The sequence below is a fragment of the Pan paniscus genome, chromosome 8 (genome assembly GCF_029289425.2).
Source record: "Pan paniscus chromosome 8, NHGRI_mPanPan1-v2.0_pri, whole genome shotgun sequence".
In the NCBI taxonomy this organism is placed as follows: Eukaryota; Metazoa; Chordata; class Mammalia; order Primates; family Hominidae; genus Pan; species Pan paniscus.
In genome coordinates, this window is record NC_073257.2 from 124,412,865 (window position 1) to 124,425,817 (window position 12,953).

General features: G+C 37.4%; 1 protein-coding gene across 9 annotated transcripts in view; it reads left to right on the forward strand.

The window, feature by feature from the left end:
• VTI1A (vesicle transport through interaction with t-SNAREs 1A) overlaps positions 1 to 12,953 on the forward strand; it is a 503,528-nt gene that overhangs the window by 90,537 nt on the left and 400,038 nt on the right. For all 9 annotated transcript variants that reach the window (XR_008619831.2, XR_004664855.3, XM_063607905.1 and 6 more), the window contains one exon: positions 918 to 1,002. Coding sequence is in view for 7 of the 9 variants with exons in the window: in XM_063607905.1 (XP_063463975.1) it covers positions 918 to 1,002 (85 nt within the window). In the remaining 2 variants the exon portion in view is untranslated. The remainder of the gene's footprint in view (positions 1 to 917; positions 1,003 to 12,953) is intronic.

Consider the following 12,953-nt stretch of genomic DNA (forward strand, 5'->3'; position numbering starts at 1 on the left):
ATATACCTATCTGTATCAGTTTTTATCCATTCATAGCCATGATTAGATTATAAATCTGTTTGGCAACCTGAATAGATCTAATGTATGATCATTATGGTTATAAAAAAAATCAACAACCACCATCTCAATGGAGGAAAGAAAGTTTAGAAGCTGAGGATTTGAAGAAAATCCTCTAATTTCCCCATCAGATAAATATAAAAGAGGTATATATAATTACTGTAAATTTAGTTCACAGTCTAAAGCACTGTGTGTTAAAATATCAACATCAATCTACATAGTGTCGTATATTTAGGAACAAATGCACAATATTGTACATCTATGTAAATGGAGAAACATGTGTCTCTTGTTTCTTAGTGTTGCCTCCAGTTGTCTGAAAAGTAGAAGTGCTGTTTAGTATTCTGTCTTAGTAGCATATGCTGTTCTATATAGCATCTTGCTGCACATCCAAAATTATGGATCATTTTCTTACAAATAAAGTTCCTGTTTTAAAATTTCTATCTGCAAGAATCAAAGGAGCAAATGGATCTTTGAAATGATTGCATTTTATAAAAAATAAATACAAATAGGGAACATAGATCTATGCAAGTATCTCATATATCCATCTCTGCTGAAACAGCAAAGATCCAGTTGGGTATGGTCTTCGTACTTTCCTCAGTATTTTGGAGTAAGATTCATTGTGGCCACATACAACATGAGTCTCCTTTTAAAAACACAAAGTGGATGGTCCATACGTGATTGCTGGAAATCTGTCTATGGTAGTGGTTCCTATAATGGAAAATTTGCTAAAAATTAACTGTAATGGGTTGTGAACCCCCCCACCCCATGTTAGGGCATAGGAAGGCATTTTTTTTTTTAAGGCAAAAAAAAAGAACATTGTAGACGGCCGTCTGATTTTTTTCCCCCTTTTTCTTTTTCAGAGGGCACATCTGCTCGATAACACAGAGAGGCTGGAAAGGTCATCTCGGAGACTAGAGGCTGGATACCAAATAGCAGTGGAAACCGGTAAGAATTCTGAGAGTGAGCAAATTGTCTTGCTTATGCACAGCAGTCTTCACAACACATGACATTTCAGGGAAACTTCAAAGGAGTAGCAGAGACAGCAGCCCGAGATGTGGTTTACATATTGGGGAGACAATTGGGAGCTTATTTGCGCTTATCTTTTTTCAAGTTAAAAGGCATGACATCTACTGAAAACAGTTCCTGAGGTTTAAAAGTATACATCTGAAAAGAGATGGAATACTTTGTCTAAATTCTACATTTGTCTTAATATGCAGTTACATGTTGTCAGTTTACCCACCCGCAATGATTGCTAGCACATGGCGCAGTCTCCAGTTTGCTCCTTTACGTTTTATTCACATATGTAAAAATTAACATTTTAATCAATCTAAATCATGTGAACTAGGGACAAAGAAATAACAATACCCACTTTACTTTGCATATTTGTCCCGGTTTTGGAAATGATTCCTAATAATCCTGTTTAAAAAAAAAAAATCATGAATAGAGCCTATAATCAGATATGAAAATTATGAAAAAGTCATAGCAAGGAGTAAGGCTAATGTTCATGATAATCTTATTAGCATTAGTTAATGCTCTTCAAACTTTTGGTTTGAATTAATACCAGTGATTAATTTCAGAAAACATAATCTTAGTATGACTTCTAAAATTAGTCTACTTAATATATGAACATGCTTTTTTGTTATAAATGTTTCATGCAATGACTGTTTGTCTCCAGAGTAAATAAATATCCATTAACACCTTAGTAGTCATCAGTTTCTTACTATTACTCTACGCTTTTTATTTTGTTTTGTCAAGCATAGATTGTAAATAATCTATTTTGTATATTTTGGATAGCTCTTGCCCAATGTGTAAACCACAAAAATATGTAATCAACAATGTTTTTATCAATTTTTAAAGATTTAGAGTCATAGAAATGTTTATTTTGTAAGAACAGGTATGATGAAAATGATTCCAAATAATTTCTTTTATGAATGGCCAGTGTTTTTCTTGCCCCATGTTCATGGCTGCCCTATATTGGTTGGTTAATGTGATGAATTCTAGGCAACCAAACAGGAAGAATACAAACAACTTTGGCATTATATTAATAGTGAAAAAACTAAAGAAAACCACAAACCTTCCCAGATTTAATAGTTATGGACAGCCCTTCATCCTGAGGTAATTGATAGATTGGCTTTCTGCCCTGATTGGAATAAAAGCCAGCTTTTGTGTGTTCTTTTTGTTTGGGAGCTCATCTTTAGAGGTGACTGCTCTTGGGAAGAATGTGAATAATGGAAAGAGCCTTGAACATGAAGTCAGAGAACCAGGCTTGGGTTCTAGCTCTTGTTTGTGTGACCTTGAGGAGATCACGTAACCTCGCTGAGCCTCAGTTTCTTCTTCAATAACATGGAAATAATATTGCCTATCTCCAAACATTCTTAAGAAAAAATGGTACATGTAAAAATGTTTTATATACCAAAAAACACATATACAAATATAAATATTATTATTATTGTGTGGTCATTGACGATCTACAGGCATTTATCTTTATCTCCTAGAAGATAACTTTTATTATGATTGAAATTTATAAATAGTAAAGGAATAGAAAACAAAATGTGTTACTTTGACAATCCTTGGGGAACATAGCACTGTGTCTATGGAATATGACCATAATCACAGGGACCTTCCTTGACAAAACATCCATTGGTCAGCCTCTTTCCACATGGGGCTGGTTCAGGGTCAGGGGGTCTTCTCGTCGTGACACTGATCACAAGGCTTGCTTTGGTTGATTGGGCTACATAGTTGCGTGTCTTTTTTTTCTTTCACTAAACTATTCATATAGCTCCCTCCCAAAGCTGAAAGAAGATCGCAGATACCAAAAGACTGTGTTTTGATCAAGGTTATTTGCTTGAATGGGATTCGATAGTTATTATTTTTGGTGTGTGCTAAAACATAACATCCACATCAAACTATCAACATAACCAACATGGAAATGTCAACTTAAGAGTGTCCTGTCAGCCTACCTCAGTCCCTTTGGACTTTTTAGTAAAATATTATGGTATTGAGTATGAAGTGTTATAAAATTAGATGTTGACTTGTCACATAAGGCTTGGGAACTTCTTGCAGAATACAAGACCAAGTCTGGGAGGATGGATAAGAATGGGCTTTGTGGAAGTAAAGACAGATGTGGCTCAGCCTGTACATGGACGGGAGTCATCATTGCTAATTTACTTTTGTGGATGAATTTGAAAGTGGAGTGGGAAATGAGAAGGCAGGGACAAAGCATTTTTCCTGCTCTTGCTACTTACTGAAGTAATGTGGAAGGAATACATTGGGGTGGGCACCATATTGCTTCGTATTTCCTGCTTCCCTACTGATCCTCAGCCTAGTCATGGCTTGTCAATCCATAGCTCTGTGTTTTGATTGTGATGTAAATTTAGGATACTTACCATTTGTTAAAGTATCAGAACAGCATCTTTGGAAAGGAAAAACTTTCAGCACTTATTGATGTCTTCTTTTTAAAGACTATGGAATGCAAGGAGGAAGAGAGGTGGAAGAGCTAGTATAACTTTTGAAACAGCACAAAACAGGGAAATGGCTTCCAGGTATTGGTCTGAGAGCCAGTTCTAGACCACAACAGTTTTCACCAGTGCACTGCAAAATGAGAAGAGAAGTAGAACATAGTGACTTTCTCATAAAACATATTTTATTAATTCACAAGGCTACAGTTATTTCTAAGATGATGTTTTTCCTATTTGGGGGTGTAAAGGAAAGTTGTAATGTGATTGAAATAGTAGGTAGAAGTTATTTTTTTTTCTTTACTTAGAAGAATAACAAAATTGGCATCCCTATTTTAGGCCCTTCAAATTTTTTTTCAAATTTTACTTGACCACAAAATTAGGAACTATAGCCTGATATACTGAATTGGAGAGAGAGAAAAACCACATCATCTGTCCATGTCATTAATCAGCTGTGTGACTTTGAGAAATCATTTAACCTCTCTGCATGTGTTCTTATATTTGCAAAATGGAAACTGTCAACCAGATTCTATGTATCCCTTAAGGTTTTTATGAAGTAAAATAAGGTCATATATATTTAAGGGCTTAGAAACTAAAGAGAGCTCTGTTAAAATCATCATTTTTATAAACTACCATCAGCAAAAGTGGTTAACTTTCAGAATCATTGGCAAAGATTTCAACAAAAATCTGTAAACTTTTCTATTCATTAACTTGATGAATGTAATTGGCAAATACTATAAAAGAAAGTTAATGTAGAAAATAGAATGGAGTAGAGTAGAATAGAACGCACATTATAGGGTCTTCTTAATAAATAATGAAATCCATCTTCTAAAATTCTTGAATCATTTTTGACATCTTATTTTGTCATATAGGCAGTCATTGTCTCTTCTGGAACTCAGCAGAGGGACACATGTCCATAATGTGCTTGGTTTGAGAAAAGGCACATGATTATTCCTAAGTGCTGTTCACACCCTGATATGCACAGAGTTTAATACCAGTCAGGTTTCTTTGATGGATCCTTTCTTATTTGAGAATATTGATGAAGCTACAAGTTAATTGACAGAACACTACACTGGTTGCATGAACCATTGGCTTGATCCAGTGTGGCATTGCTTTTAAGTTCTTGTCCTAGAATCTGTGAATAAAAAGCAGCTCTTTCTTTCTTTTTTTTTTTGTTACTATTAATAGTCAGTTATGACTTTTAGCTATGGACATATCCATTTTGTTTGAGGTCAGGGACTTAATACTCAAAATTCTGGGTCATCTGCCCTTTATTCTGAAATGATGATTCTTCTTTTCTCTGAAGTAAATATCCCAGAATTACAATAGGCACAAAACTAATGGGAGCTGTATTATTAACAAAGAAACAGGCTGAAAGAGAAATTGTACAAGGGCAGAAATGCAAGGCTCACTCTCTGCTTTTAATACGTAAACAGGTAGCTTAAGACCCTCCCAACTGTCCCACTGGTACTGTAGATGGGCCCCCGTGCACCTGGCAGTGCATCTCTGGAACTGTGAGAGTTTGTCTACACTCAGCAGCCTCACATCCTTGAATCACAATCTGTACCACTTGATGACCTTGCTCCCCCATCCCTCACCAGCAAGCCTTACAAGTTGTCACCCCTTCTCTCAGTAGTCACTGCAGGCCACCTCGCCCTGACTTCCCAGGTGGCCACTGATCTCTCCACGACAGGGAGCTAACATTCTGTGAGCCTTCCTGCCACGAAGAAGAGGTGCTCGAGCCTTCACCCAGGGCCCTGCGTGTCCTGATGACTGAACATATGTAGAAATAACACAATGTTTATTGAACATTTAATATGGGCCACACACTGTTTTCCATACTTTATATTCATTCTCTCTTTAATCCTCACCACAAACCTATGTAGTAATTATCCTTTCCTCATTTTAAAGATGAGAAAACAAGTTAGAGAGAGATTAAGTAATTATGTCCACACTTACAAACCTAGGATTCTCCTAATGCTATCCCTCCCCACTCTCCCCACCCCACAACAGGCCCCGGTGTGTGATGTTCCCCACCCTGTGTCCAAGTGTTCTCATTGTTCAATTCCCACCTATGAGTGAGAACATGCAGTGTTTGGTTTTGTGTCCTTGCGATAGTTTGCTGAGAATGATGGTTTCAAGCTTCATCCATGTGCCTACAAAGGACATGAACTCCTCCTTTTTTATGGCTGCATAGTATTCCATGGTGTATATCTGCCACATTTTCTTAATCCAGTCCATCATTGATGAACATTTGGGTTGGTTCCAAGTCTTTGCTATTGTGAATAGTGCCGCAATGAACATACGTGTGCATGTGTCTTTATAGTAGCATGGTTTATAATCCTTTGGGTATATACCCAGTAATGGGATCACTGAGTCAAATGGTATTTCTAGTTCTAGATCCTTGAGGAATCGCCACACTGTCTTCTACAGTGGTTGAACTAGTTTACAGTCCCACCAACAGTGTAAAAGTGTTCCTATTTCTCCACATCCTCTCCAGCACCTGTTGTTTCCTGACTTTTTAATGATTGCCATTCTAACTGGTGTGAGATGGTATCTCATTGTGGTTTTGCTTTGCATTTCTCTGATGGCCAGTGATGATGAGCATTTTTTCATATGTCTGTTGGCTGTATAAATGTCTTCTTTTGAGAAGTGTCTGTTCATATCCTTCGCCCACTTTTTGATGGGGTTGTTTGATTTTTTTCTTCTAAATTTGTTTAAGTTCTTTGTAGATTCTGGATATTAGCCCTTTGTCAGATGGGTAGATTGCAAAAATTTTCTCCCATTCTGTAGGTTGCCTGTTCACTCTGATGATAGTTTCTTTTGCTGTGCAGAAGCTCTTTAGCTTAATCAGATCCCGTTTGTCAATTTTGGCTTTTGTTGCCATTGCTTTTGGTGTTTTAGTCATGAAGTTCTTGCCCATGCCTATGTCCTGAATGGTATTGCCTAGGTTTTCTTCTAGAGTTTTTATGGATTTAGGTCTACATTTAAGTCTTTAATCCATCTTGAATTAATTTTTGTATAAGGTGTAAGGAAGGGATCCAGTTTCAACTTTCTACATATGGCTAGCCAGTTTTCCCAGCACCATTTATTAAACAGGGAATCCTTTACCCATTTCTTGTTTTTGTCAGGTTTCTCAAAGATTAGTTGATTGTAGATGTGTGGTATTATTTCTGAGGGCTCTGTTCTGTTCCATTGGTCTATATCTCTGTTTTGGTACCAGTACCATGCTGTTTTGGTTACTGTAGCCTTGTAGTATAGTTTGAAGTCAGGTAGTGTGACACCTCGTGCTTTGTTCTTTTTGCTTAGGATTGTCTTGGCAATGCGGGCTCTATTTTGGTTCCATATGAACTTTAAAGTAGTTTTTTCCAATTCTGTGAACAAAGTCATTGGTAGCTTGATGGGGATGGCATTTGAGATGGAGTCTCGCTTTGTTGCCCAGGCTGGAGTGCCATGATGCAATCTTGGCTCACTGCAATGTCCGCCTCCTGGTTCAAGTGATTCTCCTACCTCAGCCTCCCGAGTAGCTGGGATTACAGGCATCCACCACCATGCCCAGCTAATTTTTGTATTTTTAGTAGAGACAGGGTTTCACCATGTTAAGTTATCCACCCACTTTGGCCTCCCAAAGTGCTGGGATTACAGGTGTGATCCACCACGCCCGGCTGAGACAGACATTTCTTAAGTTAATAACGGACAAGACCATTTTGGATAGCAGTAAACGACGTGAGGTATTCAAGAGTAACGGCACCAGCCTGCACAACATAGCAAGACCCTGTCCCCCGCCTCCAGAAAAAAAAAAAAAAAGAGTAACTGATAAAGGCTACCTTACGTTGGCTAGTCAGGAAGGATCTCCCAGGGAAGAACCCTGTAAACTGAGCCTTGAATGGTACCAAGATGCCATCAGTAAGCTGGGACGGATGATTCTGAGAAGAGGGAAGAGCAAGCACAAAGGCTCTGGAATGAGAATGTGCTCAGGATGTTCAGGCAACAGAAAGAAAACCAGTACAGCTGGGGTGAAGTGAGCCAGGGAGCACGGGGCATGATTAGGGCAGTCAAGTGGATCAGGTTGTGTGGGGCCATGGGACATGGAAGGGGTCTGGATTTTATTCTGAGTAGGGTGTGACAGTCATGGAGGACTTTCATCAGGCAAGTGACCTGATCTGAAGTGTGGAGAACAGGGATTGGAGTGGTGGCAGAGCAGAGTTGGAAATGAGAAGACATGTTAGGAAGTTTATTATAGTAATCCAAGATTTGGTCCTTTTACCAACTGAAATTGCCAACAGAGGAATTTGGTCGTGAAGATACAGGAAAAATTATAAGCTGGCTTAAAAGACATTCTGGAACAAAGAGCTTGAAATTTATCATTAATTCTTTAACAATTGGCGTGTGTTTCCAAAGATTCTTTTGTAAGGCTATCCCCAAAACAAATGGAGACTTATTAATCTTTGTGCCTTGTAGGGACAAATGGACAGTGGCCAGTCCCATCAGGCTGGCAGTAATGGACATTTGTGATTATAAATCTGGGCTGAAAGCCAAGTTTATGATAATATTTTACATGAAGAATGATGATAATGATACTTATTTCCTAGAGTTCATGAAAGGCACAATAAAATAATAAATATATTTGTTAATTATCTCACAAAACTATGGTATTTCTTTTTTCTGTCTAATCATTTTCAGGTAAGTTCTGAGTTTAAACATACGTTGTCATTTTGGTCAATTTTGCATCAATCTAAAGAGGAAATGAGTTAGTTTCTTGCTACCCAAAGTGGGGTCCAGAACCAGCAACGTTGACATCCCCTGGGAGCTTGTTAAAAATACAGGGTCTTGGGTCCCATGTCGGATCTACTGGATCAGAATTTGGATTTTAACAAGATCAGCTATGATTTGTATGCACATTAAAGTTGAGTTAAATGCTTACTTTCCAGTGCTAGTATTTAGTCTGTGTTTATTCAAACTGGATAAATGTCATTTCATTGAATCTCGTGTGTGTGTGCGCACGTGTGTGCGTGTGTGTTTGTGGCTGTGTGTGTGTATTTTGCATATATATGTGTATATATGCAAAAATTTGACCAGGGTATGTGTGTGTGCATGTGTTTGTGTATTTTGCATGTATATGTGTGTGTATATACGTATATACACGTATGTGTGTGTGTATACGTGTATACACGTGTGTGTGTGTATTTTGCATATATGTGTGTGCGTATATATGTGTGGATCACACACACATATACACACACACATATATATGCGTATACACACACACACACACACACACACACACATATATATATACAAAAATTTGGCCAGGTAGCTAGCTATAGTTAATATGTACACTCCTGGCCAGGCATGGTGGCTCACACCTGTAATCCAAAGCACTTTGAGAAGCTGAGGTGGGAAGACTGCTTGAAGTCAGGAATTAGAGACCAGCCTTGGCAACATAGTGAGACGCCCTCTCTATAAAAAATTAATCAATTAAATTTTACAAATGTATACTCCCTATGAAATAATTAATATGGCTATGTCTGTTTAATTATTGGTGGCACTGGGATGGTCTTTTCAGGAGCTGTAATAATTATCTGTCTTACCTCAGGAACATGTGAGTAGGCATTACTTGTCAGCTAGAATAGCTAGTAAAGCATCCAGTAACCCAAAAAGGGACTAATTATACACCTTTATTTTTGTCAAAACACATTTTATCTCTATATTTAACACTACTCACATCCTTTTTTAAAAAAAAAAAAAAAAAGGCATATTCATCACAATTTCCTGCATATCTTGTTTCATTAGGGAAATGCAAAAATAGACTCTCTGAGTAAGAATAATACCAATGCCGTGTGTTTTCAAGTTCCTTGCATAAAAGAAAATATTTTCCACCCAAACCTTATTTGTTGTAGAATTGATAGAGTGGATTCTTTCCATTTCTGTTTGAGGGTTTCCTTGGGGGTCCTGTTTCTTTTCTATGAAGGCTATCTCTTTTTAAAAAATAAAAATACGGATTTCTCTTCAATTTCAGTATTTCCATGCTATGTTATTGTTATCTAATTTTAAACTGCAGGCTGGCAGCAGTGGCTTACGCTTATAATCTCAGCACTTCAAGAGGCCAAGCAAGCAGATCACTTGAACCCAGGAGTTGGATACCAGCCTGGGCAACATGGTGAAACCCCATGTCCACAAAAAATACAAAAATTCGCTGTTCATAATGGCATGTGCCTGTAGTCCCAGCTACTTGGGAGGCTGAGGTGGGAGGATGACTTGAGCCCAGGAAGTCGAGGCTGCAGTAAGCAAGCTGTGATTGCGCCATTGTACTCCAGCCGAAGTAACAGGGTGAGCCCTTGTCTCAAAAAATAATAGTCCAGGCGTGGTGGCTCATGCCTGTAATCCCAGCACTTTGGGAGGCCGAGGTGGGCGGATCACTTGAGGTCAGGAGTTTGAGACCAGCCTGACCAACATGGTGAAACCCCGTCTCTATTAAAAATACAAAAATTAGTTGGGCGTGGTGGTACATACTTGTAATCGCAGCTACTTGGGAGGCTGAGGCAGGAGAATCACTTGAACCCAGGAGGCAGAGGTTGCAGTGAGCCGAGATTGTGCCACTGCACTCCAGCCTGGGCAACAGAGGGAGACTCTGTCTCAATAATAATCATAATCATAATAATAATAATTTTAAGCTGCAGTCATTCCCCATTATAGGAATATACTTCCACTGACCTGTTTTACATGATGTGTTCAGTTTATGTATGCCCTTTATGCTTATTTGATCAAAATTTGAATTCATTTGACCTAATAGAGTTAGCCAGAGAAAGATATGGAGTATTTTTTCTTTTAGAAAATAAATAATTTTTAGATTATAGCGTTTTAATGAGAATTAGATAATTCATGTACACCACTTTGTTTGTTTTTGTTTGTGTGTTTCTTTCTTTCTTTAGTTCTTTTTAAAGAATTTTTGAAGGAAAAGCAATCAACAGTAGTATAAGCTTACTTTTTTTTCTTTTTTCTCTTTTTTAATATGCTTACCCAAGCTTACTCTTTTTAAAAATCAGCTAAAATGTGCTTCATGTTTAGAACTTTTTAAAGAAGCTGAACAAATGCATTTAAATTTTGAGGTGCCTTTTTAATGTATTTGTTTGTTTCCAAGTCTTGACTGAACTACTAATAGTTTTCCTAAGTCATCTCATTATATGGAGATTTTGTGGTATAAAAGCACAGTACTGCAATTTTATCGCCTTCTGTCTTTTGGTTCTTGACACTGTCTTTCAACTCACCTTATTATTTTAATCAACTCAGTATAGAATTCATTCAGAAATTTGAGTAGAAATATCTGTTGAGGCAGTTTTTACCAAATTCAAAGCCAGTCACTTTTTTTTTCTCATTAAATTTTTTTAATGGGTCTCAAAATTCTGTGACAGATTTTTGGTCAAGTTGTTTCCATTAAAAAGTACTGATTTTTAAAACTAATAACTTAAAACTGCCACACGCAAAAAAGAAAACCAAAGTGGTCCACAACATTCTCCTTTCCTTCTGAAGGTTTTACGATGCATTGTTATGATTCATTAACCAGTCTTTTACTACTAAACTTAAATGGCCAATTGAAACAAACAGTTCTGAGACCATTCTTCCACCACTGATTAAGACCAGGGTGGCAGGTATTATTCATTGAATAATGAATAAGATAATATTCATTTAGCCCTCTGAGCTTTCTGGGAAGACTTGGTGACTTTGTCAGCTCCAGCAGCCTTCTTGTCCACTGCTTTGATGACACCCACAGCAACTGTCTATCTCATATCACGAAGGGACCCAGAGATGGATAGTCTGAGAAGCTCTCGACACACATGGGCTTGCCAGGAACCATACCAACAATGGCAGCATCACCAGACTTTAAGAGTTTAGGGCCATCTTCCAGCTTTTTACCGGAACAGTGATCAATCACTTTTTAAAAAATCATTTTAGAAGTTTCTTCACATCCACTGACATTTTCTTCCACTTCTACCTCCTCCTCATAATTATATCTTTCTTTCTTCTCTTCTTCTCCTTCCCTGCCCTCCTGCCTTCTCTTCAAGAAATATTTTGAGTGTTCACTGTGCCAGGTACAATGTAACATCTCCTGCAGCAGGTACCAGTGCTTACATCTGCCGCCCCCCACCACCCCGCCTCCCATTTACTGATGAGTCATTTTTAAGACTCCTGAGAAAATAGACCCAAAAAGTATTCACTACATGTTCCTTTCCCTCAGAGCTGTTATCAGTTAAGGTAGAAGAATAAATTTCTGATTCTGTCCTATTGGTGAAAGTGGTATAAGATTATATGGAAGAAAGTAAATGTTATATTTCACTTATTCAACAGGTTTCGTTGAGCCCTACTGAGTGTCAGGTGCTGCAGAGGTGCAGAGCTAGGGCCAGTAAGATAACACAGTCCTGATCTGGGTTATCTGAGTAGAGAATGTTATGTGTCCATAAACACTGATTCAGATTATTAGCTGAAGTAATTTTGTTTAAGTACAGGTTGGAATTTAGAAAGGCACTATGGTGTCCAAATTATTGCGAAAATAACAAATTAACACTTTATGTTATTCTCCCATATAGGGACAGAAGATAGGATTCTACAGTTGGGTTGATATTAACTATCTTTTTTCCAACCATAAATATTTTAGAGAAAAAATTGTCTATAGAAATATTAAACTTTTTGACAGAGAAAGTTCTTTCTCTAGAAAAAGTTTTTCTATTCATTATTTTAGACAGTGGAAGGATATCTCTGCTTGAATAGGTATTTTTTTTAATGCTGAGAAGAATTACTTGACCAGATCCTATGAATTTTTAAAAGTCTGTCCAGTTCAGTTGTAGGATCATCATTTTTAATGTGTAGTTACCATTTACCTTACAGTTACAAGCCTATTAAAGTCTGATATCTCAAAAAGCTGTGATTCTTTTCTGAAAAGAATTGAGGAGGTTATCATTTGGGCAAAGCTCTTAAAGAGTATTTTCAAATTGCGCTTATATATACTTTGTGAGGTCCTCTGAGGTATTGGTGAGCTCCATGGTGGTAAGAAAAGAATGTCATTTAAACCCTGTTTGGAGAACCTTCTCCTTAGGTGGTCCAAGTGAATTCATAGGGTTCATTTTTAATCTATTAAAAAGTGTTATACTCATTTTTAAAGGTGACTTCCCCATAATGCCTATCACTTTTCCAGTTGGTTTGTAAGATACACGTGGAGCCATTCTTACTCTGTTGCATCTCTGTGAGTTTAGAAAAAGAATGAAGACTACAGCAGATTGTGAAAATGACAATTTAATTTCAAATATTACAGTGAAGCTTATGACCTTGTTGCACTGTACTTATATAACTTTCTTTGGGATTTTTTTTTAATCAAGTTTATTTTCCCTTTGAGTCTGACTTCTAGTGCCAGAAGGTTTTTTGTTTTTTTTTTTTTTTTAACAGTGT